Raw genomic sequence first — 26672 nt, forward strand, 5'->3', positions numbered from 1 at the left:
AGGTTTCAAGGAATTTCTAATTGAATTTCCGGAGGAATAATCGAAGGAATTTTAAAAAATCAAGGGAATTTCTGAATGATGTTCTGAATTGCGTAAGAACTCTAATATCAATAATAGGAATACTGGAAGAGTTTATTCAAGGAATTCTCAAACCAATTTCCGCAGATTTTCCTAAAGCCATTTCCAAAAGAAATCATAAAGAATTTTTCTAAGGCAATTTCGGAAGATTTTATTGAAGCAATTGCCATAGATACTTCCGAAGAATTTTTCGTAGGAATTCCGACCAAATATTCAAAGCAATTTTCGATGGGATTTTACTTTTTAGTTATTCCCTAACTAGATCTTTGCAAACAAAGCAGTTCATGTGAAAAATTCAAAATTGACAAAAATGTTTTTTCTCTGGCAACGGTTCATCAAAACATGCAGTAGAAGTAGAATGAGACATCTGGTGCTGCTATCCAATTCACTGGGGATGATTTTATAGCGCGGTTAGGTTTTGTTTAACATTTGCAGTGCTAGTGATGACATTATCCAAATCACTGTGAAACCACAATTCATACCCTCTTCATCGAACAAGTTGCATTTTTCCCGCGATATTTTGATGCACCGATTTACATTTGTGCCAATTTAGATGCGAAATTATTCAAGAACCTACTATTTTCATGCATATCAAACCATCTGCCGATCGCATTATACTTCCTGCTATAAAGGAAACGCATGGCTGAGTTCCACGTTCATGATAACAACCTGCTCATATTGAAAGTACCTCAATGTCAAGAACATGCAATTCAAATAAGTTATCTTGACCCCAATGTTTTAGTTTTGCCCATGGTCATGGGTAGAATGGAAGAAGAAACCTACTGCTTCGTCTATTGTTCCGCATCAGAGAACACACAGGAAAATCCGTCTGATAGCGTACGTTGAGCAAATTTATTTTCACTCTCAATGAACACTAATCGTGCATCATGCCATCGGCCAGCACGGTGCTAACTGATTTTCTAACCGCCAAGTCGCGTTCCACCTGTGGTTTTTCAACAACCCATCCGTGGTGGCATGGCTGTAACTATGGCGGTGTACCGGACCGGTTCCGTTGTTCTGTGGCCAAAAACGACACGCCAAACTGCTTTTTTCCGATAACATTTGAAGTTGTCGTGTAATCACATGGGTAAACTACATTCTTGGTTTGGTGTCTATGGATTGCATTCTAATAGCCATTTTCTGCTTCTGCAAGGTCGATCTATGCTCTGCGCACTATCGTCCATCTGGTTAACGTTGTGTCGCGGGCACTGAGACTACTGTCAGTCACTGGTGGGCGCGTAGATGCATCAGTTGATTCGAATTTTACCGCTTTGGCCTAGTTGGAATCGAATTCGCGAAGCAGTTAGCAGTGCATTAGACATTAATAATTACCACTGGTGTAGGTGCTGCAGCGCTGGTTGGTGGACGGGAGCGAACGATTTGATATTGCAAAACGCTTCGGAACCATTCCGGTTCATCGAAGGTGGTAAAGGTTCAAGTTGGGGCAGCATTAGTCAGTAGCAACCGTTCGAGAAACGACGCGAAAAAAATCCAATCGACTGGGTTCGACTCGCTGGACATCAAATCGCGTGTCAGTGGGAAGGGTAGACAGCAGTGAGAGCAGCCAGTTTGTGCGGAGTTGTAGTTTTAATTCAAACGTTGATCCGTTCGGTAGCTTTGTTGTGATCGTGCGCTGGTTGACCGTTCCTGACTCGTAGTGTCGTCGAAGCAGAAGCTCGGGAGGTGATAGACATCTTACCTGGGGGCGGTAATGATAGTGATCGGTTACTCTGTGATTCATGATTGAATTGAGCAACAAGTGACGGAAGAGGCAGCCTTCAACAACAAAGATGAAAAAGATGAAGAATCCACGTAAGCTATTGACGCAAGTCGCAACGTGCATAGTGCAGTGGTAATTAGTTGTAAGATATGAAATTTATTGTGCTGGAAATTGCAGTTGCGTGCATTGATAATGATAATAATGCAAATAGCGTGGGAAAGTTCCAAACACCGTAATTCGTAGTAAAGTTGATCATGTTTAGGCTAAATATTTCTTTTGTTAAATAGAACACTTTTTTTGAAAATGCGGCATGCATCAATGTTAAATTAGTACTGAACCAAATGATTACAGCTGAAACTGTAAATACGTTTTAAATAAGAAATGATGATCTAGAAACAAGCAAAACGTAAAACTGCCAATATGGAGATGGCGAGTTAGATTCTTGGTCCGGTCAACGATGTTTTCAGCTAGGTAGGAATCATCCACGACAACACTGTTCATAACGTCTCCGCTGTGTTTGCCACACTAAATATGAGTTAATGTAATGACAGACATGGGAAACTTTTATGAACAACTGTGGAAATGGTACAAACAATATTATGAATACAGGCCTAAGCTACTTATTATGAGTAATAAATCCGTTGTTATCCGCCAAAAAACTTTGTTGAAAAAACTGATTATATTCAATGCCTTACAAAATTCACCTATAATAGGTTTTCAATTCTAGTCATGCAAAACTATGCAAGAAAAAATATCAGCATTGCTTATTGAAGTGATATAGTAGTAGAGTAGTGTAGGACAATAGTGTCTGGCATAGTGCTTGTTTTTTATATAAAAATGTATGCATTCATGTGAATTGTAAACTATAAGCAATGCTACACAAATGATCAATTATGACCCATTTTACGGTACTGAATGCATATCACATTTGATTTATGGAAATTTTCCGCATGTGAATTGCTGCATAGGTACTCAGATAATGCATATTTTAAAAAGGGGCAAAATTTGAATATGTAAACATTTGATACTTATTGAGTCACTATCTATCTAACCTAAAAGACATATATTTTTTTTCGAAAAGTCGGTGAAACCGGTTGTGAGCAATGAATTTGTTTACGTTTGTTTCGATTTTTGTGTTTGTGCTTTGCGGAGGTATAGCTTATAACATTTTGCGCAATTTTTGTATAATACTATGAAAATCTTTTTTTTTGTAAACTAACAAAAGATTTTGAGGGAATTATCTCATATTCAGATAGGGTAAAAGACCCAATAGTGGAGGAACTAAGCACGTTCCACCACTATTTGTTCGCTTTCATAAAAACTATACATTATTTCGCTTACCTCAATGGTGCATTCGAAAGATCTGAACTTGTATTTTGATTAAAAAGTATTGCAATAGCAGCAGCTCCCGTCATTATCACCTAAAATGAATCCTCCAATTATTGGCGCAATGTTCCAATAGTTGCGATGTTTCTAATTCGTGTTGCTATAGTTGTGAATCCCATTGTTTTCATACGGGACTCGTAACTATAGGAACACTACCGCAACTATAGGTACAAAGCAGAGAAGAAATTATAGTATTTCAATTATACTTTACCGATTATTTGAGAAATCCCAAACTGTTTCGTCTCTTTCACGTAATGACAGGTCAACAAATAGTTATATAATGTGGGTTGCTGCGTTTATTGCGTATATTCGACAGAAACTACACTACCGAAACTATAGGAACACACCCGACTATCAGATCAACTACCCTAGTGTTGATCATCGAATTATCAATAATTGAATTTTGTGTTGAAAATAACATCTAAATATTGTAATCTTTCTGCCTGAATCTAAGGGACAACATTTCCCGTAACACGGTAGATCACTTTGACGTAGTGTGTTACGGTGTAAGATCTACCAAACAGAGCCCTAACTTAATCAATTTTTTTTAGCTAGGGCAATAAGTTGTGGTAATTAAGGATTTATCGTATTTAGTCCTCGCTACCAACAGCAGTCTCAGAAATAAAACATAATTAATGTTACCTTGCAGACAGTTGAAAGACTCGAATTCTTCTGGTCGCAGTGGCACACCCGAACAGGAAAAAAAGGGACAACATATAAGCATTTCTAAACGTTGTGGTTGTTCTGTTGAAAACTATGGAAAAAGTTTTGAGTGATTATATCAACTCAAATTACATGATCAAACATCCACTGTCTAAGTTCCAGTTTGCCTACCACTCCGGTAAGTTGACAATTTCGGCACATCATACAGTGGTATCTAAGGTGGAAAAAGCTCTATCGGCAAAGGAAATAGCGCTTTGTTCATTCATAGATATCGAAGGAGCTTTCGATAACGCTTCTTATTCGTTAATTAAGAAAAGAAACTTTCACACGAACATTATCAAAATGGATTCACACCATGCTTGCAAAAAGGGAAATCTCTTCAGAGCTGGGAAGTTCGTCTATTACAGTATGAGCAACGAAAGGTTGTCCTCAAGGAGGAGTCCTCTCACCACTAATGTGGTCCTTAATGGTAGACGATCTTTTAAGAAGCTTAGAAGAAAAGGTTTCGAGGTTGTAGGCTTTGCCGATGATATAGTCATCATAGTGAGGGGGCGATTTGACAATATCATTTCAGAGAGAATGCAATGGGCCCTAAAATTTACGCATTTATGGTGTATTCAGGAGGGCCTTAGCATTAATCCATCTAAAATTGTGATTGTACCATTCACTAGGAGAAGGAAATTTAGTCTAAAAGCTTTGAGGCTAGGAGGACTAGAAATTCAACTTAGTGTACAGGTCAAATACCTGGGAGTCATTCTGGATTCCAAAATGAACTGGAATGCTCAAATTGAGTATGCGATCGATAAGGCAACCAGTGCGTTCTGGATATGCTCTAAAACATTTGGAAGAAAATGGGGTTTAAGACCAAAAATGATTCATTGGATCTACACTGCCATTATTCGTCCAAAACTGACATATGCTGCTCTTGTATGGTGGCCAAAAACAAAAGAGGCTACTGCACAGAAGAAGCTGACAAAACTGCAAAGGTTAGTGTCCATTGCTATAACGGGAGCGATGCGTAGCACTCCTTCAAAATCGTTAGATGCAATTCTAAATCTGCTACCATTGCATGAATTCGTGCTGTTAGAAGCGGAAAAGAATATGCAACTCAAACGATTGAAATTATTCAAGCCTGGAGATTTAGTTGGCCACTTGAGTATTTCACAAAATTTCCAATATGGGCCAGTAATGAATATGAATGGAGACTGGATGAAACCTGTGGAGAACTATGACATGCCTTATAATATATGTGAGCCATCACGTATGGATTGGGAAGTCGGAGGTCCCACTGTTCGTGACGGTTCCATAAAATTCTTTACAGATGGTTCAAAAATTGGAACAAAAACGGGAGCAGGAATCTTCGGCCCTGGGGTAGAGATCTCAGTTGCAATGAGAAACTATCCAACAGTGTTTCAAGCGGAGATTTTTGCTATAATGAAATGTGTTAATGTCTGTCTTAAGAGGAATTATAGATATGCAAATATTTGTATTTTGTCTGATAGTCAAGCGGCACTCAAAGCATTGATTAGCTTTAAATGTACGTCAAAACTGGTCTGGGAATGCATTCTTTCATTGCGAAAGGTGTGCCAAGAGAATTTCGGAAAACCTATACTGGGTTCCGGGACACTGTGGCATTGAAGGTAATGAAAAGGCAGACGAGCTTGCGAAACAAGGTTCAAACATACAGTTCATTGGCCCAGAACCTTTCTGTGGTATATCATACTGTACCGTGAAAATGGAATTGAAATCCTGGGAAGCACAAAGGTTGATGACCAACTGGATGGTCGCCAAAAAGTGTGCTCAATCAAAGAGATTTATAATTCCAAATGTTTCAATAACCAACAAGCTTTTGGAGCTCAATAAGAGGGCTCTTTGTACCTTAACTGGCCTAATAACCGGATACTGCCCGAGTATGATATCTGTCGTTTCTGTAACATGGAAAGTGAAACCTCGGAACATCTGCTTTGCAGTTGTTATGCATTGTACAAATGTAGATCCAAATTTCTAAATAGTGGCTTTATGCAACCAGGTGAAATTTGGAACGCAAATCCTGGAAAGGTAGTGAGTTTTATTAATTCAATTTTGCCGGACTGGGAACAGACGCGTCTTAGGTTGTTTACTTGAGAAATGGTGATCAACCTACAAGATGCGTAGTTAATAGCAAATAGTTCCACAAAAGTTCAACTCAATGGACGCAGTGGTCCTACGCCCCAACAAAAAAAACTTTGTGGTGTTTAAAAGTGTCTTATAAGCGGTTATCTTATTAGTGTCTAGTAAGGTGGCTCAAAAAACACTTTTTCAAATTTTTTGATGAGCCGGCCCTCTTATTCCGTTCTATTTGAAGCATTGATGCTCTGGATAAAATTTCAACCAATTCGGTCAACGTTTGGGCGGTGCTAAACTCGTTGGAAGTTTATATGGAAAAATGTAATATGCAAAAACATCCAAAACCAGTGATTTGCAGCTAGACGGCACAATTTACTATGAGGAAATATGATACTCATTCAGTTCTTATAGATGGGTGAATTCATTTCTTTTCAATTCCCCCGTAACGCTGGGTAGACACGTTTGCGTGGTAAGTCACGGTGTAAGATCTATCACGGTCACATTGTCAGCTACAGGCAAATCTTGACCCAACGAATACCTTCCCCAATATCCAATTCCGTTGTATATATGAGGGTGTCGCTGAGTTGGAAGCCTCTCGTTAAGTAAGTACTACACCAAGACTTCCTTCCCCTCCCAAGTTACGGTGAAGATGAGCGTGGTAAGGAGTAGTAATCCTCATGCTTTTGTGATTTTTATCCTAGATTTATAACAAGGACCACAGCCACCTTGATTTCTGATAGCAATCTGAATAAGGATTTCAAAAGAAAAACATGAGTATCAATGTCCAATCTACGAAGTACACCGTAACTATGGTATGCTATGCTATGAGTGAATTTATTTCTTTTGAAAGGTAAAAGAAACGAAATTTTCTCTAACCCCACTTATGAGTAGGGTTGGTCATTTCTCACACTTCGTCTTAAAATGTGTAGAGATTTTACAAGTAAAGAGAAGTGTATTGATTCACACTCGAGAGCGTTCACACGTGCGTGTGATTGAAGCCGAGAGAAACATGAACGATAAATAGAGATAATATTTTTGCTTTTTTTGCTCTCGATCAGCTTTTCTCACTTCGTCTAGCGTTGGTGGCTCCGCTGCTTGTCCATTATCCTCAATCCTGATTCTGTTTGTGCCCTCTCTGTCCGATTGCCCTTTCAACAATAACTCAAATTGCTCCTTCCACCTAGCAGCTACCCCCGCTTGGTCGGTCAACAGATTTCCGGACTGGTGCCGGTACGCTTTTCTTGCGCATGTTGTTGATCGTTTTGTAGAACTTGCGTGCAACGTTTCTGGCAAAGCTTCGCTCTGCCTCCGAGAGTACTTTTTCGTCGTACCCTCGTTTCTCACGCCGGTGAAGTTTTTTCCTCAGCTGCCCTTAGTTATTTATCTTCTTCTTCTTCTTATTGGCATTACATCCCCACACTGGGACAGACCCGCCTCGGCTAACACGATGATACTTTTGTTGCCAGGGAAATCGAGCAATTTCCAATCTGAAAATAGCTTATACCGGCACCGAGATTCGAGCCCAGCCACCCTCAGCATGGTCTTGCTTTATAGCCGCGCATCTTACCGCACGGCTAAGGAAGGCCCCACCTTAGTTATTTATATCGTTCTCTATTTTGGCGTGTAGCCGCCACTAGCATGCGGCTTCTGACCTGATTTTTTTTTCTTTCGGTCGCTCTTTGGTACTCCACATCAAGCCGGCCTTTCCGTGGGTTTCCTTGTGTGGTACCAAGTATCCTGTGGCTGTAGAATTGACCGTCTTGTGGACTTGTTGCCAAAATGCGTTCAAATTTTCTCCAGTTGGGTGTCCTTCGATTCCTTCGTCGAGCTTTTGGGCGAATTGCTCCGTAACGCCCTCGCATAATAGTCGCTGTTTCTTCACGCCTAGGATCGGTGATGCTGGACAGCCTTGCGCGAATCTTACAATGGTCAGAGTCGATATTTGGGCCTTGGAAAGACCTTATCTATGACATCTGAGAAATGCCGACCGTATACTAAAATATGATCGATTTGAGAACACGTATCGCCATTTGGGTGTCTCCAGGTGTGCTTTCGAATATTCTTTCGTGCAAAATAGGTGCTACAGGTAGCCATCCCTCTGACTGCGGCCAAATTAACTAGCCTTAGACCGTTGTAATTGATAGTTGCGTAAAGGCTCTCCTTCCCAATGACTGGACGAATGAACGTTTTTCTTCCGACCTGTGTGTTTGCGTCAATAATGATGAATTACACGTCGTGTTTTGGGAATTCTCCGTAGGTCTTGAATTGAATTGAATTATCTTTATTTACGAGATTTTCGGCTCTAACTCGGTTAATCTCGTGACTCCGTAGGTCTTGTCTAGACGCTCATAGAACTCGTTCTTCATATCACCGGGTTTGTCGTTGGATGGTGCGTATGCATTGATCAAGCTGTAGTTGAAGAATTTGCCATTAATTCTCAATACGCAGATGCGATTTCTTACCGGCCTTCATCTAATGATTCGATGCTGCTGCTTACCAAGCACTACGGAACCAAGTCGATGCTCCGCTTTTTCGCCGTTGCTGTAGTAGTTTAAGTAAGTTACCATAAATTAAAATTATAAATTATAAATTAACACCTCAACGTGTCAATCAATGAAAAGCAAGCCATGACTCGGTCTGTTCTTGTCAGATCTATGCGGCGTGCAAACGCACCCACGGAGAGCGGCAGCTGTCATTGCATTCCGCTCCGGCCATTTTGGGCCACACCCACACATTTTGGCGATCCTATCCTACTAAGTTATTTGGGATCCTGACGCTGATTTCAAAAGATGAGTTGAATTCAAGTGGTTAATGTGCAAATATATTAAAATATTTTGAAATATTTGGTTTTTTAAAAACCACAACGCATTGCGTCTGGAAGACCGCTGGAAAATCAATTGTGGTTTAGAAAACCACAAAGTGCATCTGAGAGACCACTGGTAAATGGATTGTGGTGAGGAAAATCATAAAGCGCGTCTGGAAGACCGCTGGGAAATGGATTGTTGATTGGAAAATCATAATGCGTGTCTGGAAGGCCGCTGGAGAATTGTTTATGGTTTGGAAAATCATAAAGCGCGGCTGTAAGGCCGCTGATAATTATTTGTGGTTTGAAAATCCACAAGGCGCGTCTGAAAGACCGCTGGAAAATAGTTTGTGGCTTAGAATACCACAAGGTGCGCTCCGCTCGATAGACTACCGATAAAAGGGTTGATGATCAGGAAAATCCCAAAGTAAGTCCTGAAAGCATTGATTTTGGTTAAAATAAATTTAGTTCTGAAATTTATACACTTGGCGGCTTCAGTGTATATGAAACTGAGCCTACCAATTAAGCTAGTTCTAACGAAAACTGATAGATATGGAAAATTATCGTACACCCGGTTCTTTTTTACACGGGTGGGTTTTAGTTGATTACGACCTTTAGCGTTGATAAAACTATAAGTTAACTCCATGAAAAAATCACAAAAATTCAAAGAAAATCCAGGTGGTATTTAAAAAACTGTGACGAATCAGGTTAACCGGGAAATTAAAGAATACCAACCGTGTAAAAAAAATATTGGGTGTATGCTACAAATTTGTTTGGAAGGTTTTTTTTTGGAATTCACTGATTTAGTAGTCATAGTGGAATTACTCGTTGGATCAGGTATCCGGAATTCTGGGAGTTAAAAAACCGTGCAGGCATTCACAAGAGTATTAGTTTGGAGTTATTGGCTAATAATACTATTAGTTACAAAAGCAATACATTGAAGTATGATATCTCTACGAAATTTTAGATAAACATAATTTTCTAAACGGTTCAACATTTATTTGTTGAAGGGCAGTTTGATGGTGTTACAATACACGAGGCTGATAGTTGGATTAGATAGACGAAATAAGATGTTTAGATTATTGCTGCAATCTATAATATTTCTTGAGAGATCAATCTTCAACTCGCGCAAATAACAAAAATCGTTGCATTTGCATCCTATGCTAGATTTTTTGCCTTTTTCGTGAGAGAAGAAGAGGAATGTGTCACCTCAGCGTGTCAATCGGTGAGCAGCAAGCCATGACTCGGTCTCTTCTTGCCAGATCTCCGTGGCGTGCACACGCACCCACGCCACGGAGAGCTGTTGTCATTGCATTTCTCTCCGGCCATTTGGGGCCACACATCAGGCAAGGAGCGGCAACTTTCCAAATACTTCTTCTTCTTCTTATTGGTATTACATCCCCACACTGTGACAGAGCCGTCTCCCAGCTTAGTGTTCATTAAGCATTTCTACAGTTATTAACTGCGAGGTTTCTAAGCCAGGTTACCATTTTTGCATTTGTATATCATGAGGCTAACACGATGATACTTTTATGCCCAGGGAAGTCGAGACAATTTCCAATCCGAAAATTGCCTAGACCGGCACCGGGAATCGAACCCAGCCACCCTCAGCATGGTCTTGCTTTGTAACTGCGCGTCTTACCGCACGGCTAAGGAGGGCCCGCAAATACAGAGTTTCCAATCAGTTTCCGTTCAACATTTTCGTATCCTTTGCTGATTGTTCATCCTGTATTTTCAATTACATTTTATGGGGCTGATTGATGGTTTTTGGGGGCCCTCCTTAGCCGTGCGGTAAGACGCGCGGCTACAAAGCAAAACCATGCTGGGGTGGCTGGGTTCGATTCCCGGTGCCGGTCTAGGCAATTTTCGGATTGGAAATTGTCTCGACTTCCCTGGGCATAAAAGTATCATCGTGCTAGCCTCATGATATACAAATGCAAAAATGGTAACCTGGCTTAGAAACCTCGCAGTTAAGGTGATTATACAATCAAGCCATGTGGTGAATTTCAAATTCACCACACGGTTTTCTACTGCTATTATCAAAAGTTCAAATCTAGCGTAATAATGTTCGTACAATGCTGAAATTAAAGTCGATTGTTCAGCATAAGTAAGCAAACGATCTACGGATGCTTCATCCACATGGGCGTTGTGGTTCTCTGAATTCGTGCTCTTGAAAAATCACTAGAAAAAGCACGTGGTTTCCAAGATGGCCGATTTGTGGCTTTGTTGTATAACCACCTTAATAACTGTGGAAGTGCTTAATGAACACTAAGCTGCGAGGCGGCTCTGTCCCAGGGTGGGGATTAGGGCAGTTCAAATTTCAAAAATGTTCGAAAATTCCAACTCCCATATGTCTATTAGCATCATTTTGATAATATAGGAGTCCTGGCAAAATTTCAGGCAATTCGGTGGCCATTTAGGGGTGGCGCGAAGTCAATTTATGTTTATATGGAAATTTGTATGGGAAAATTTTTAAATTTATTCAAGTCTCCCTACAATTGTCAAATTGTGATGAATTCAAAGAAACATCCCCAACCTCCCTTTTTGGAATCTATATAAAAGGGACCCCCGAATAACACATTGATTATGAGTGGATTGAACGGTTCTATTAACAGTGTGAATATGAGATAAATGGCTAAAATGGTGTAATTAGCCTCAACGTAGCAGTGAAAATATAAATCAAAATTAATGAGTTATTCACTGGTTGAGCTCCAATAGACTCCAAAAATGGAGGTTGGGGATGTTTATTTGAATTCATCACGATTTAAGAGTTGTAGGGGGATTTGAATAAATTTTAAGTTTTTCCATACAAATTTCCATATAAACATAAATTGACTTCGCGCCACCCCTAAATGGCCACCGAATTGCCTGAAATTTTGCCAGGACTCCTATATTATCAAAATGATGCTAATAGACATATGGGAGTTGGAATTTTCGAACATTTTTGAAATTTGAACTGCCCTAGTGGGGATGTAATGCCAATAAGAATAAGAAGAAGAAGATGATGGTTTTTCGTTATGTCGCCTTACCAGGGCTTCGATACCTAGTCAAGTGATGGGGCTGCCACTTTAGGAATAGCTGACGAGACATCGCATTTCTTGTTCAGCTGCCCGCTACGGGTCAGACGCTTTTGTTGGGCCGACAAATAGTCGTCGCGATATTGTCGTTGGATCGCTGCAGGAAATGTTCCATTTACGCTCTCATACCAAAGGCGACAGCACGCACTAGAGTCACTAATACCAGTAATAGTGGCAGTGGCGATTCCTTAACCTCAATCTACCTGTTCAACAAATTCAAATTTGAGAAATTTCGACGCGTAAATGCATGGAATAAATAGATTTCAATAAGTTTAGTGGATTCTGATTATTTTGTTTCCTATTCGGGATGTCAAAATATCCAAATTTTCAATTTTTGTGTCGTTGAACAGGTAAAAAGTGAGTTTACTAGACGCCACTGAATAGTGGCTGACAGATCCATAACAACTGATAGAAATACATTTCCTGTGATGTCTATATATTGGCAGAAACAAGGGGGTAGCCAGAGGGGGTGATAAGATTGAAGGGATATTGAAATTAATTCCCTTAAACATGCGCGCTTTACGATCCAATCATATTCAGAAATAGTCGGTTGAAATTTAAAAGATTCCCAAAAACTTATTAGGGTATCCATGATCCATAATATATGAATGTTCAATACAACTAAATAATGGTGGAATTTTCGGATCGATTCCCGGCGTAATTGATGGTTGAATTCCTGAAGACATTGACGAAGTAGTTGCTGGAGGCATTCCTAAAGAATCCCTGATAGAATTCCTGATAGAATGCCTAGAGCTATTGTCGAAGGAATTCCTGGAGAAAGCTTGGATATTGTTTTTTCTTCCTATTTTATAATAAATATTATTTCAGAGAGGATTTGTTTAGAAATTCAGATGTATGATTCTAGTTTTCTAAAACTTATGGAAGAATGCAGGATTTTTATAATAATTGTTATAGCCGATTTTATATTCTTTCTGAATACTAAGTTCGTTAATAATTTTCTCACTTTATTTAAAAATATCTGATGAGCAATAAATCATGCATTTTAAAATCCATTATTGTTGTTAAATAAACGCACAACGCGAACGTTGCATTGTGGTCGTGAACGTTCATTGGCGTCACGTTCATTGGCGTTGCGTTTTAGTACAAAACGCTGACTTCAACGCCCAGCGTGAAAAAAAATAACAATTATAATTAATTGCATATTCTTCGGCCACTTGGCCGTACGAAAACCATATGTTTTGTAGGAAATGGAAGGTGATGTCATGTCATATGAATATGGTTCAATGATCAGTAAGTGTTCTGTGGTGATATGCTGTGGCACTTGGTGTATAATGCACTAGGGTGACAACTGGTCCTATGACCACGACTTCCACGACCACGACTGGTACATCTACCCTAGTCAAATAACATGCAGATGACATTTTTCAACACTCACTGGTGTGGCACTTACTGCACGTAGTCTTGGGCCAGTCTACCATCTTGTAGCAGCTACTACTAATACTACTTGTAGAAATACTACTTTTTTACTATCTTATCAACTCGTCAGTACGTTGTGCAAATTTAACCAGTTTGATAAATCTTGCCCGCAGTTTTACACTATTTGGAATCATATTTGATTTCTGAAACATTTCAAGCACCTGGATTCTTCCGTATCCGACAGATAGAATATGTCATCTTTAAAATGACTTCCAAGGAAATCCATTTTACTTTTAACTATTTGAACTGTGACACGTTCGTAATCTGATGCTCAATCAAATTGGTCCGTGAAAACATTGTTGCATTGACTTGTGGAGACCACGAGCTACATATGTTAATGCAATGCAAAAAGTTGCATACGAAGAGAAAAAATCCATTGTTTGCATATCAGATATAATTTATTTGAGATTTAATCTTTTCCTCCCCTAAATGAAACAACGAATGCAGAGCACCAAACCATAAGGGTTATTGTCTTGGTTAATTATAAAGAATCACCACTATTTAAATAAACCAAAGTTTTTAAAGACGAACATCTGTGAGATATCGCTTCTAATGTGTTGACGGTGTTGACTGATCATGTTGGATTTCCGTTTCATCTGAACCGTAAAGGTTAATTTCCGCATTTGCTGTAAATCATCGACAAGGAAACGCTGTTAGATAGTTCATTAATCTTTCACAGTTAGTTTCAATCTGCACATGTTGCACGTTGTTAATACTTCTAGCTACGCTAGCTTCCAACGACAACTTGTCAGCCTATGGATAGCCAACAAATGCACCAACCGAGACCGACTGATGCTGCAAAATGCAATAAAATCGATTACAGGGCTTCTTCCTGTTTGATCACTGTTGTGATTGGTTGCAGCTTATTTGGCTATCTCTTGCCGCAAACGTTGATGCTGTTTCATGTAAGCTCGGACATGTCAATTTAAACTGCCCAGCATCACACGGTGGGATGAATGGAATCAAAAGTAGAAAAGCTAGTCGGTATCGAGGAATAATGTTACTTCAAGGAGCTCCAGTTTTGCAAACACTGTGAGCAGTAAATCTCATCTCTAGTACGCTCGTTTGCTGGAATCAACATGTGTTGAGCGGGAAATAGAAAATGGAAATGTTAACCTATGCACAGCTTCCATATTCAATGAGACGGTATGTTTGTGCGATGAACAGCAAGTAGCACTTACACCGAGGATCATCACCGTCGAGTGTTTGAGACAAGTAAACAAATGAGCGCAGAACATTTGTATAAAACAAATTCCAAGTTGTTTTTTGCCAAATAAACAAACATGATAGTTCGCATTTTGCTGAGCAAACATGATTTTTTCAAACGATGACAAAAAGTTTCAAAGTTCAGTTCAGTTTTCTTCAATCGACCAGTCCGACATCCCCCTGGCATTACAGTTATTAACAGCGAGGTTTCTCAGCCAAGTTACCATTTTTGCATTCATATATCATGAGGCTAACACGATGATACTTTTATGCCCAGGGGAGTCGAGAAAATTTCCCACCCGAAAATTTCGTAGACCGGTCCGGGAATCGAACCCAGCCTCCTTCAGTATGGTCTTACTTTGTAGCCGCGCATCTTACCGCACGGCTAAGGAAGGCCCCTCATAAAACATACAAATTGTACTTGTCATAAGACGAGTTCGTACTCCATTTAATTCCACCACTTGTACCTTTGACAGTAAGGCCATCTTTAGTGTCTCGACCTCGTTGAGGTCGAAATACGTATCTGTCTAAGGCACAATCAAGTGGTGGAATTCGTCTTGTGACAAGTAAAGACATTCCACTAAAAGCTCAAAATAATTTTCTTACCATACAAATTGTAAATAATTCTCGGGTGTAACAGCATGTTTAATTTGGGTATATAGATCTGGCTTAGCGTGTAGGTCATTGTCAAGGCAATCTACGAACTAGGTATATTTGTTATCAATCTAATTTGTTGCACTTTGAAAAGCAGTATTGTGCCTTTATATGAACCTTAGCGTAATTAATCCTGTCATATCTTATCTATAAAAAAATGTTTGTGTACATGACATTCATTATGTCTTATTGGTCAATAGATAACACTTTTTGATGTAGGTATATTCTTCTTGCTTCATAATCTTTTAGCCGTCACTGTGTTGTGACAGCTGATCGCGTCTTTCGCCTACGACAGATAGCGGTACTCTGAGTACGTCGCGCGGCTAAACCTTCCAAATCCCGCACTTATCTATCTCTCTTGGCTGGATGCTCAACGTATTGAATCATCATCGCTGCCGTTGGCAAGTGGCGGCGACTGTATGGAATATTTAATTGGACTCATGCTGCGATGCAAAGCAAGAGGGAAGTAACCTGAGAGTTGATTATACTCGAACATAGGCCCCTATTCACTAGAGTCTATGCCCTACGGAGATTGGTGTCAAGTGTTAATCGACCTGTACGTACTGGCGCTTTCCATGCATAGAACGGATCTGTGAACAAGTCTGCAAGGTCATTCGACGCGTGTACCGGAATAGAAATTTCGTTGACGGAAATATGTTAGCTGATTATGTGATCATAAAGAGATGGAAGGCAAATTGATTATGTCAGAAAACTCATATTTTAGCATATTTTTTGTTTTGCTTGGTGAATGCAAAATTTATCAAAATTAAATAAAATTTAATCAAGACAGTTTGAGCACACAGGTTGAAATGTCCAACCGTGAATGGAATGTCGAATCTTTTTTCCATGTTTAGGGGTTTACTTGCATAATCCCAAAATACTGCCATATTATATTTTATCGATCAAGTTATTATTGTATTCAGAGCCACCAGAAAATTTGTTACATGCATGTCATTAACCCTCTTCCACCCATAGTGTCTATGTAGAGCACCATCAAATTGTGCACCTTCTAGCGAATTGTGTCAACAATAAAAAATCATATTTCGCACATCTTTATGGTTTCATTAGACTGCACATATAATCAATTTTGAGTACAAATAGTGAATATTGAAAACAATCAGTTAACTATTGATTTACAAAAGAAGACTTTTTTTTCGTTTTCAATCATTTTAGCTATGCCAAATCACTTTTGTTCCACCATTTTTCTTAAAGATGATTCCTTCCAATTGAGATCTTTGAAAAAATTCGTGGGCGAGATAGGGTTAAGATTACTACAGTCTGTAACTATTTGGCTAGTGTAAAATAAAAACTGGAACTGGAGCTGCTATGCAGACCATGCTAAAATAGCCAATCCAGAGGTGGATTGACAGAATAAAAGTCGTGATTAATTCATACCTCGTTTAGGTTGGGCTCTACGATGATTACATGAATATGTGTTCCATGATCGTCAATGATTCTTAATTTGCTCAATTGCTTTTGAAAAGTCATGCAAAGCTTAAATAAATATTGAAACTGCTCTCTGTGTTATACATAAGATATACAACCGCTAACATTTCATATCTTATTATTTATCATTTCTTCAAACACAGGATTGTGGGTCGGCATGAAGCCAATCAAAGCGAAACTGGACACGGCGAAGTTTATGTTTTTCTACGGGTAAGGTGGTGAAATTTCGTGAAAATAAACATTTTTGCGAGTTACGAATTTACGATTACGCTCGTTTGCTTGCTCTTTTTTCTAAGATCCAAATTCGAAGACCATGAAGTGTTCGACCTGAGCCGGGCGGAGGATATTATCCAGCACCCACGATTTGATCGAACGAAGAAAACGGTCATGTACTTCCACGGATATATCGAATCGCCGGAGGTCGAGAGCGTTCACGTGATCGTCGATGCATACCAAAAGCGAAATGATCACAACGTGATTATTCTGGATTGGACACAACTGGTCGACGGAAATTACCTGCTCGAAGCTGTGCCGAACTGTAAAAAGGTATGAATGCTGTTGACGTACCATTAAAAACAAATTGATAAACACATCGTTTTACGTCATACAGTTTGGATACAAGCTCGGATCCATCATACTGGCGATGATCAACTCCGGATTAGACGTTGATAAACTACATCTCGTGGGACATTCGCTTGGAGGTCAGCTGGCTGGATTTGCTGGTAGAACTGTGATATCGCTTTCTGATAAGAAGATTAAGCTTAAGAGGTACTTTGCGTTGGTTTTATTTTTCCTCAGGAAGGAAGTGTTCATTAATCCACCATATCATTGGTTTTAGAATTTCAGCTTTAGATCCAGCCTTCCCACCATTTTATCCGGGTGTGTTAGTGGCACATTTGAGCGAAAAAGATGCAGAATTTGTGGATGTTATCCATACGGACGCTTGGTTGTACGGAGCTCCAGTTAGTACTGGTACGGCCGACTTTTGGCCCAACAACGGCAAAACATTGCAGCCTGGCTGTCCCAAAAGGAATTACAAACCATTGACGGACAACGGTAATTTTTGTCTTTGCTGAAAATATGGTGAAAGGTGTTATCTTATTGTTTACTTGTAATTGATATAATTTTCTAACACTAGTTTGCTTTTATTATGCCTTTTCTTCCTTCTGTGTGGACCCTATATCCTACTTAACTAATTAATCCATCCTACTCCAGACGTGCCATACAAGTCGGATTCCCCTGAAGCCCATGCCTGTAGCTATGCATGTTTGTAATCATAATCGATACTTTCGAGTTCGAACTGTTTTTCTTGCATTAATCAATTTTCAATGCTTACAAATGAGTCATACCGATCTGTGTATTTTACAGACCTCTGCAGTCACCGGCGGTCATGGTGGTTCTGGGCGGAAAGCGTGGCCGAAGGATCAAATCCTTGCTTCCATTCGATCCGATGCAAATCCTGGAGCGACTTCAAAGAGGGCAAGGTGGATCGGTCTGGTCAAATTGTACATATGGGAATCGACTGCAGTCCAGAGTTAGTAGCATAATATTTGAGGATACAGAACGTAAACAAATTGTATTAAAATATTTTTTTTCAGGGCCAAAGGAGATTACTATTTGCAGACGAACGGAAGTCCTCCGTACTCCAAAGGAGTGGCTGGAGCGAAATACGAATAGCATAGCCGTGTTTTGAATAGCATTACCAATTTTAGACTAGTACAAATTGTATTTAATAAATATTTTGGAATCATATACAAAGGATTTTTTTGACGTTGGACAACGCGTTACCCGAAGGTACTGGGTGTCAAATCAGAATCTAAAATTGGGGACCGTCACGAAATCATGTAACATTTTGAACGTTATAAGAGCCTTTATCTTTCGATGGATTTTCAAGATTTATATATCACTCGACTCGGAAGTTCTCAAGCAATTTGTCAGTTTCATTGAAACTTTTCATGATTTGCAATAAATTATTGAAAATTTCAATTCTTGTCCTACCCAGTAAACATATCAGAACCAACCAATCTCGTTCATGCATTCCCAACACGGACATGTAGCAACAGTAACACAATTACTCTTATTCTCTCTGTTTACTCACATTCGGCCATGCGCTGAAGGTTGTCTCTACATATTGGATGACGTTATATTGGATGACGTGATTCCATAGCGGTTCCAAAATCAATGTTTACAGCATCCTCATTTTCATCATATTCACCGACGCTGACCTCCAAGGTTTCCGAAGTATTTGCCCATTCTTCATTCAAGCAGTCTACTCCTTTGTGAAAAACTAAGTTTATTAAATGCTCTACCATCCTTATCAAGAACTCGGTCCTCCAGCCAGAGTCGCATTTGTTTTTTAGTAGTGTTTGGACCGGCAAGAATGTCGATTGACGACACAAGATATATTTGAAATCATCAGAAATTTGATCAGAAATGTGTTCTGCCTGTCCTGCTTCGCTTCATTCAGAAATCGGATATTCATCAATGAGTTTCTTCCAAGAATTTTCAATAGCGGCTTTAAGCCTGCAGTCCACTGTTTGTCATATTGACAAATATTTGTCAAGTTTATCTGGACATCTATTAGACTGATTAGAAATCGACATGGATTTCAGGCTGACTTGACAAATATTTGTCATCATGACAAACAGTGTACTGAGGGCTTTACTGATTTCATCCCACGCGTCAGAGACCCAATCAATACTCTGTCGTAACGACACATTCTTCAGACGTTGTTCTAGAGACAAGTCTTCATTCTCCAAAACCAGCTTCATCATTAGTTTTCGTATGTACCGGGCTTTAATCGCATTGATGTTAAGAAATTAAGCTTAAAACAATGAATTTAGTTGATGAATTGTACAAGGTGTCTGCAAATTATCCGTACAGATTTTGATAGTTTGCTTCTACAAATCAAAAACAGACAATAATGGACTGAATCGGTAGCTATATGGGCATAACAACTCAGCAGGCTGTAACAGATGTATATTCTGAGAACACTGAGCGTCATTTCATGTATAAAAAAAAATCTTTGTGAATGCTTTTTTTCCGGTTTTCCGAACAAAAAGGAATTGCCTTCCTACTCACCCGATTTGGATTGAATTTATCATTCGGTATGGTCCATCTTGAAATCAACAGCCATCAAAACACCGAACATATTATCGAGACATTTGAAATCATGTCACAATCGTCAAAAATGTGTGAAAAGTATCTGTATAGAAACGTGCGGCCATCGTGATTTTTTTCCAACACGATCGAAGGCGTACAACTCAGGATACAGGGGTCATTTTAATGTGAACAAATTCAGCTTGGTTTATGTAGTCCTATTATAATAACATGCAATGCATGCTGGTTCTTTAATTTATTCCAAAAAATATTTAAAAACCTGTCTTGTTGTACGGATAATTTGCAGACACCCTGTATGCATAGGCTAAGCATCTCTAAAATGCGTCTCTGGAAATAAAAATGTTGGATAATAATAAATATATTGGTAACTTACATTGATTTTACTAAAACAGCATGTTACATAAATAAAAATCACTTAAAAATGCCATTTGTCTGAACAAAACTCGGAAATTGGAATTTCCTAATGAATGCTTGATGTTTTCGGAGGTAAACAATACGAGCTTTTCGAAATAAAATTTCGTTGAAAAAAAGGATTGGAACCTACTTCATATGGTACATATTACCCACATCATAACGTGTCCGTTTTACCCCACCATGATCCAATTTCTTTAAAAAATCTCAAAAAATCGAATTTTGAGATAAATCATCAATTCAACCCGTACACAATCTTTGGATAGACTAAGTTTAAGATCCTCGAGGATCTTACCGAATAGTTTTGCCGATTTCTGTTTTAAAAGCTTAAATACTGCACATCAAAAATTACATCACCATGGCATTTCAGCCATAGTTTACATTAAATCTTTAATAAACAGAATAGTTTTCATTATTTGTATGTAGTAAAACATGTTACACTCATAATTTGAAACAAGCAATTGTTATAGTTACTTGCGCACCCCTATGCGCTCTGAAATGTCATTTGACGTTTGTCGCTCGGACAAACGAACTGAGTCGAAGGGCTCGAGTATATAATTAATAAAACCAGATAGTCAGTCTGTTCTGAAACCTCAACTGAAACAGTTTACTTTATTTCACCGCTCTTGATCGAGGAACCCCTTTAGTGAAGTACCCTTATTCATTTTAAGTATCCTCTTTAAAAGTGGCGACAAGCAGAAGAACATAACGCGTGTGCAAAAAGTGACTAAAAACCCACTAGTTTATTGATTGCGACGGTGCAAATTGGAAGCGAATAACCATCGGAAACTACCAACCGCGCACATCGTTGGTGTAGCCATTATTGTGTGCTGAACTATCTCCTAACGCCGGCGAGAATTAAGATATTGAGTTTATTCTACAACCAATCATCCGAAACCCGCAGACGTCGCTGAATCGTTTTTTTAAGCAGCGTGCTAAGCATCGAGCCTCGTTCCGGTATTTCAGGCAAAAGGGCTCAACGGAGTCGGATAGCTGGATTCGAGATAATTCTCTCCATCCGTTGAAGAATTCAGTCCCTTTGGTTTTCACGGAAATTTAGTGGTGCTCGACGGAATCTAAAAGCAAGCCGCAGACTGGTTACTTGTATTTCAGGAAACTTGTTGGCTTTGGTAGTTCGTACAATGAGCTCCAGTGTAGCCTTCTCACTAGAACCCTACCGTAGGGGAACATCGTTTAACGATTGGTTCACCCGGTTAAAATATTTCTTCAGGGTGAATAAGGTGAAGGAAGAAGACCAACTGGCCTATTTCATCACCATGAGTGGTCCAGTAATATTCGCAGAAATGAAGCTTCTTTTTCCGGGGGGAAACTTTGAACATGCAGCACTAGATGATATTGTGTCCAAGTTGAAGAATCGTCTGGACAAAACAGACCCTGATCCAGTACAAAGGTACAAATTTGGTACCAGAGTACAAAACCCAGATGAGTCAACGGAAGATTTCATTTTAAACTTGAAACTTCAAGCAGAATTCTGTTGCTTTGAGAACTTTAAGGAGGTCGCAATTCTCGACTGCCTTATTGCCGGCATTACTGATAACAATCTTAGGCAGCGCCTATTAAGTGAAGCAAATGCAGAGAAAATAATCGCTACATGGGAAGTAGCTCGAGCGAATGCAGGGACAGCTAATCAACCGAACTTAGTGCATCCAGCTATGTTAGCCGCAGTTGCAAATAGGCCAAATGTACACATGAGCGTGGCGGCGACAAGGTTATCCAAGGTTTATGATTTCGTTCGGAAAGACCAAGAAGGAAGTGATGGTAGGGAAAGCAATAGCAGAGGGCCTGTAAGGAGCAGATTAGGGTTTCGACCGGCAGAGCGAACGCACAGAATCCAAGGATCGGAGGCATGGAATTTTCGGCAGCAGGGAGAACAGTTTGGAAGACAAAGACAGTGGACACGACCTGAATATTCACAAATGATATGCAATTTTTGCGGTGTGTAAGGTCACATCCGTAAAAAGTGCTTCAAACTAAAGAACCTTAACCGTGATGCAGTCAAGCTAGTTGAACCGTATAGACCAGGACCCTCCGCTGACCGTCACATTACGGAGCTTGGAGAGAATGCGTACTAGGGACAACAAAGATGATGACGACAGCGACTCAGGTAATCTTCAATGTATGATGGTGGCGTCTATAAACAAAATTAGTAACCCTTGTTTAGTAGAAGTGGAAATAGAGCAAAAATGTTTGAAAATGGAAATTGATTGGGGCGCGTCTGTGTCTGTTATTAGTAAAAGACAATATTCGTCGAATTTTATCAATGAACTGCATAAAAACAATGAACCATTAATGGTTGTTAACGGAACAAAATTGAAAATTGAAGGGGAAGCAAGGGTTTTGGTAAAAATAAACGGTAAAGAGGCGGTAATGCAGCTACTAGTGTTAGATTGTGACAATGATTTTTACCCGCTTTTTGGTCGAACTTGGCTGGACATGTTTTACCCCGATTGGAGACATTTTTTTTTACAAATTCCTTACAAATCAACAGAATTGATGAATCCGGCGGAATTGCCGTTGATGATTTGAAAAACAAATTCAAAAACGGGGCATCCTCAAGTGCCTCTATTTTTCAACAAGTCATGGATAAAGTATTGGAAGGTATCTAAAATGTTTCTTGTTATTTGGATGACGTTTTAATTGCTGGAACGACAGCTGAGGATTGTAAGATCAAGCTTTTGTTAGTATTGGAACGTTTAGCTAAGGCTCGCATAAAGGTAAACTTTGAAAAGTGCAAATTTTTTGTTAAGGAGCTTCAACATTTAGGACACATTATTAGTGACAAAGGGCTTAAGCCTTGTCCCGATAAAATATCAACTATAGAGAAAGCAAATGCTCCTAAAAATGAGTCAGAGTTGAAATCATACTTAGGTTTACTAAATTATTATCACAAGTTTATTCCCAACTTATCTTCTGAATTATTTCCATTATATAATTTATTGAAAAATAAAGTACAATACATCTGGGATGACAATTGTCAGAGAGCTTTCTCCAAGAGTAAAAGTTTACTGATATGTAAAAACAATTTTTTTAGAGTTTTTTGACCCTAAAAAACCGATTGTTGTAATATCGGATGCGTCGAGCTACGGCCTTGGGGGTTTAATAGCCCACGTGATAGATGGAACAGAAAAACCGATTTGTTTTACATCATTCTCATTAAACAGTGCACAAAGAAAGTATCCTATTCTACATTTGGAGGCGTTGGCTTTAGTATGTAGTATTAAAAAGTTCCACAAATATCTTTACGGACAAAGTTTTACTGTTTATACAGACCACAAACCTTTAGTGGGAATTTTCGGAAAAGAAGGAAAAAACTCGATTTATGTGACGAGATTGCAACGATTTGTTTTAGATTTGGCTATATATAATTTCAACATTATCTATCGACCATCAAATAAATTAGGGAACGCTGATTTCTGTTCAAGATTTCCATTACCACAAGAAGTTCCTAATTATTTGGATACAGAAGCCATTAAAAGTATAAATTTTACTAAGGAAATAACTATCGACTTTAAGTTAATAGCGGAAGCAACAAAAAACGACCCGTTCCTGCAGAAAGTTATATGTTTTATGGTCAATGGGTGGCCCGAAAGAATAGACAAACAATTTTCAGATGTCTTTTCAATTTTTTTGGATTTAGAATTGGTAGACGGATGTCTCCTTTTTCGGGACAGAGTCATTATACCCAGGTGTTCCAAAAAAACATCTTAAAACTGTTGCATGGAAATCATTCAGGACTTATCAAAATGAAGCAATTAGCACGCAGTACAGTATATTGGTATGGTATTAATGCAGATATAGACAAATATGTTAATAACTGTGAGGCATGTAACAGTATGTCAATAGTTCATAAGCCAAAAGAAATATCTAAATGGATACCAACTACGAGACCGTTTAGCAGGATTCATATTGATTTTTTCTTTTACAAACACTGTACTTACCTGTTATTGGTTGATAGTTTCTCCAAGTGGATCGAAATTGAATTGATGAGACGTGGTACGGATGGAAACAAAGTGTTAAAAAACTGGTAGAATTTTTTGCGCGGTTCGGTCTACCGGACGTCTTAGTTTCGGACAATGGTCCTCCTTTCAACTCCAGGACATTTGTTGACTTTTTAGAAAAGCAAGGCATTAAAGTAATGAAAAGCCCACCATATAATCCATCAAGTAATGGTCAAGCAGAAAGGCTGGTTAGAACGGTAAAGGAAGTACTTAAAAGGTTTCTAATGGACCCAGAGATTTCGGAGTTGGATCTGGAAGACCAGATAAATTTGTTTTTATTCAACTTTAGAAATAATAATTTAACGAAAGATGGACATTTTCCATCTGAAAGAATATTTTCGTATAAACCAAAAACTATTTTAGATTTAGTTAATCCTAAAAATAGTTTTAAACGTCATATGGAAGTACCACATGTAGATGATGAAGGTCATACAGAACATCAGAATAGAATTTCTCCTAAAATTTACCATGATGCTATTGACAATCTGATGACTGGGGATGAAGTGTGGTACAAAAATAATAGTCCCCAACATCAGACCAGATGGATTAAAGCCACGTTTATTAAAAAGTACTCTCAACATGTTTTACAGATATGCGTTGGAAACGTGGTGATAATGGCGCAAAGATCACAGGTCAGGATCTCTAAAGCAACAACTCAATGGCGAGGGCCGAATGTTTTGATTACGAGGGAGGAGCGAGCCAGCGGAATGAACGACGATATGAGTACCCCGGGAGACGAGCCGCCCACTGGCGATGTGACGAGTAGCCCACTGGCCAGTGGCGAAGTGGAAGAGGAACAGGCTCGGGTGGTGGAGCTCCGAAGATCGAAACGCCCTAGGAAAGAACACCGAAGTGCTGATTATCATTATGATTGAATTTTGGAAATTTTCGGATTAGATTTAGTTTCTCAATGATTTGAATTCGATATTTGTTCTTGAATTGTTTGAACTCTCGTGGATTTATTTCGCGTTCCGATTATTGTTATAACATAGTAAAAGGGGGAGAATTGTTATAGTTACTTGCGCACCCCTATGCGCTCTGAAATGTCATTTGACGTTTGTCGCTCGGACAAACGAACTGAGTCGAAGGGCTCGAGTATATAATTAATAAAACCAGATAGTCAGTCTGTTCTGAAACCTCAACTGAAACAGTTTACTTTATTTCACCGCTCTTGATCGAGGAACCCATTTAGTTAAATACCCTTATTCATTTTAAGTATACTCTTTAAAAGTAATAAGATCCACTTGATGGAATGCCAAATTTGTAACGATTTAGCTCAAACGCGACCCCTGTCCGTTTTACCCACCGTGTCCATTTTACCCCCACCTCCCCTACTTTGATGCATTCACCACCAGTCCAACTTTTGTTGCTTCACGTTTCAGGCGGGTGTACAGTTATGCCACCTTTGCAAATGTTCGGCCGACAATGTCCATGTCATCCGCGAAACAAATAAATTTACTGGATCTAGATCCATCACCTTGTCTTAGTCCCCGGCGCAATTGGAACGAACTGGAGTGTTCGCCTGAAATCTTCACACAGTTTTGCAGACTATCCACCGTTGCTTTGATCAGTCTGGTAAGCTCCCCAGGGAAGCTGTTCTTGTCCATAATTTTCCATAGCTCTACCATAGTATGCCACCTTGAAATCAACGAACAGATGGTGCGTTGGGACCTGGTATTCACGGCATTTTGAAGGATTTGCCGTACAGTAAAGATCTGGTCCGTTGTCGAGTGGCCGTCGACGAAACCGGCTTGATAACTTCCCACAAACTCATAAACTAATGGTGACAGACGTCGGAAGATGATCTGGGATATCACTGTGTAGGCGGCATTAAGGATGGTGATCGCTCGAAAGTTCTCACAATCCAGCTTGTCGCCTTTCTTGTTGATGGGGCAGTTTCCCAGATTTTGACTATCAGTTTGTGCAGGCAAATGGCTAGCTTTTTCGGGCCCATCTTGATGAGCTCCGCTCCGATACCATCCTTACCAGCTGCTTTATTGATCTTTAGCTGTTGGATGGCAGCCTTAACTTCCCTCAAGTTGGGTGTTAGTTGGCTTCCATCGTCCGATGGACTGACGTAGTCATCTCTGCCTTGACTTTCACTGCCTGTACTCTCAGCGCCATTCAAATGTTTCTCGTAGTGCTGCTTCCACCTTTCAATCGCCACACGTTCGTCCGTCAAGATGCTCCCATCCTTATCCCTGCACATTTCGGCTCTCGGCACGAAGCCTTTGCGGGATGCGTTAAGCTTCTTATAGAACTTGCGTGTTTCTTGAGAACGGCACAGCTTTTCCATCTCCTCGCACTCCGTTTCTTCCAGGTGGCGTTTCTTCTCCTGAAAAAGGCGGATCTGCTGTCTCCGCTTCCGTCTATAACGTTCCACGTTCTGCCGGGTACCTTGCTGCAGCGCGACCGCCCGCGCTGCGTCCTTCTCCTCCAGAATCTGTCTGCACTCTTCGTCGAACCAATCGTTCCGTCGACTTCGTCCCATATACCCGACGTTGTTCTCCGCTGCGTCGTTAATGGCTGCTTTGACTGTATTCCAG

General features: G+C 39.6%; 2 protein-coding genes across 11 annotated transcripts in view; both read left to right on the forward strand.

Annotated features, from left to right (window-relative positions):
* Nucleotides 1-18334, forward strand: part of LOC134213217 (endothelial lipase) — a 37696-nt gene extending 19362 nt beyond the window's left edge. For 4 of the 9 annotated variants that reach the window (XM_062691963.1, XM_062691964.1, XM_062691965.1 and 1 more), the window contains exons 2-8: nucleotides 1694-1890; nucleotides 16720-16786; nucleotides 16873-17122; nucleotides 17187-17344; nucleotides 17415-17632; nucleotides 17945-18110; nucleotides 18175-18334. In XM_062691963.1, coding sequence (XP_062547947.1) covers nucleotides 1869-1890; nucleotides 16720-16786; nucleotides 16873-17122; nucleotides 17187-17344; nucleotides 17415-17632; nucleotides 17945-18110; nucleotides 18175-18253 — 960 coding nt within the window. In that variant the 5' untranslated portion in view covers nucleotides 1694-1868 and the 3' untranslated portion in view covers nucleotides 18254-18334. Of the gene's footprint in view, nucleotides 1-1322; nucleotides 1891-16719; nucleotides 16787-16872; nucleotides 17123-17186; nucleotides 17345-17414; nucleotides 17633-17944; nucleotides 18111-18174 lie in introns of those variants that run through there. The other 5 variants (XM_062691961.1, XM_062691967.1, XM_062691968.1 and 2 more) reach the window with 2 other exon arrangements.
* Nucleotides 18335-20606: 2272 nt separating this feature from the next.
* LOC134217448 (uncharacterized) lies at nucleotides 20607-25233 on the forward strand. Of its 2 annotated transcripts, none has more exons than XR_009981041.1 (2): nucleotides 20607-21024; nucleotides 24717-25233. XR_009981041.1 is itself a non-coding variant. In XM_062696214.1 (2 exons), the coding sequence occupies exons 1-2, from the start codon at nucleotides 22212-22214 to the stop codon at nucleotides 24999-25001; spliced, it is 306 nt and encodes a 101-aa protein (XP_062552198.1). In that variant the 5' UTR covers nucleotides 22207-22211; the 3' UTR covers nucleotides 25002-25233. The 2 variants fall into 2 exon arrangements, 1 of the variants encoding a protein (XP_062552198.1); XM_062696214.1 differs by lacking the exon at nucleotides 20607-21024 and adding an exon at nucleotides 22207-22232.
* Nucleotides 25234-26672: the final 1439 nt, after the last annotated feature.

This window comes from Armigeres subalbatus, chromosome 2, assembly GCF_024139115.2.
Source record: "Armigeres subalbatus isolate Guangzhou_Male chromosome 2, GZ_Asu_2, whole genome shotgun sequence".
NCBI lineage: Eukaryota > Metazoa > Arthropoda > Insecta > Diptera > Culicidae > Armigeres > Armigeres subalbatus.

Excerpts from the sequence above, each read along its gene's own strand:
- LOC134217448 (XM_062696214.1), top strand. The coding sequence starts at position 22,212 with ATGATGACGACAGCGACTCAG. Across the intron at positions 22,233-24,716 it reads TGATGACGACAGCGACTCAG|ATATGCGTTGGAAACGTGGT; the intron begins GTAATCTTCAAT and ends CATGTTTTACAG.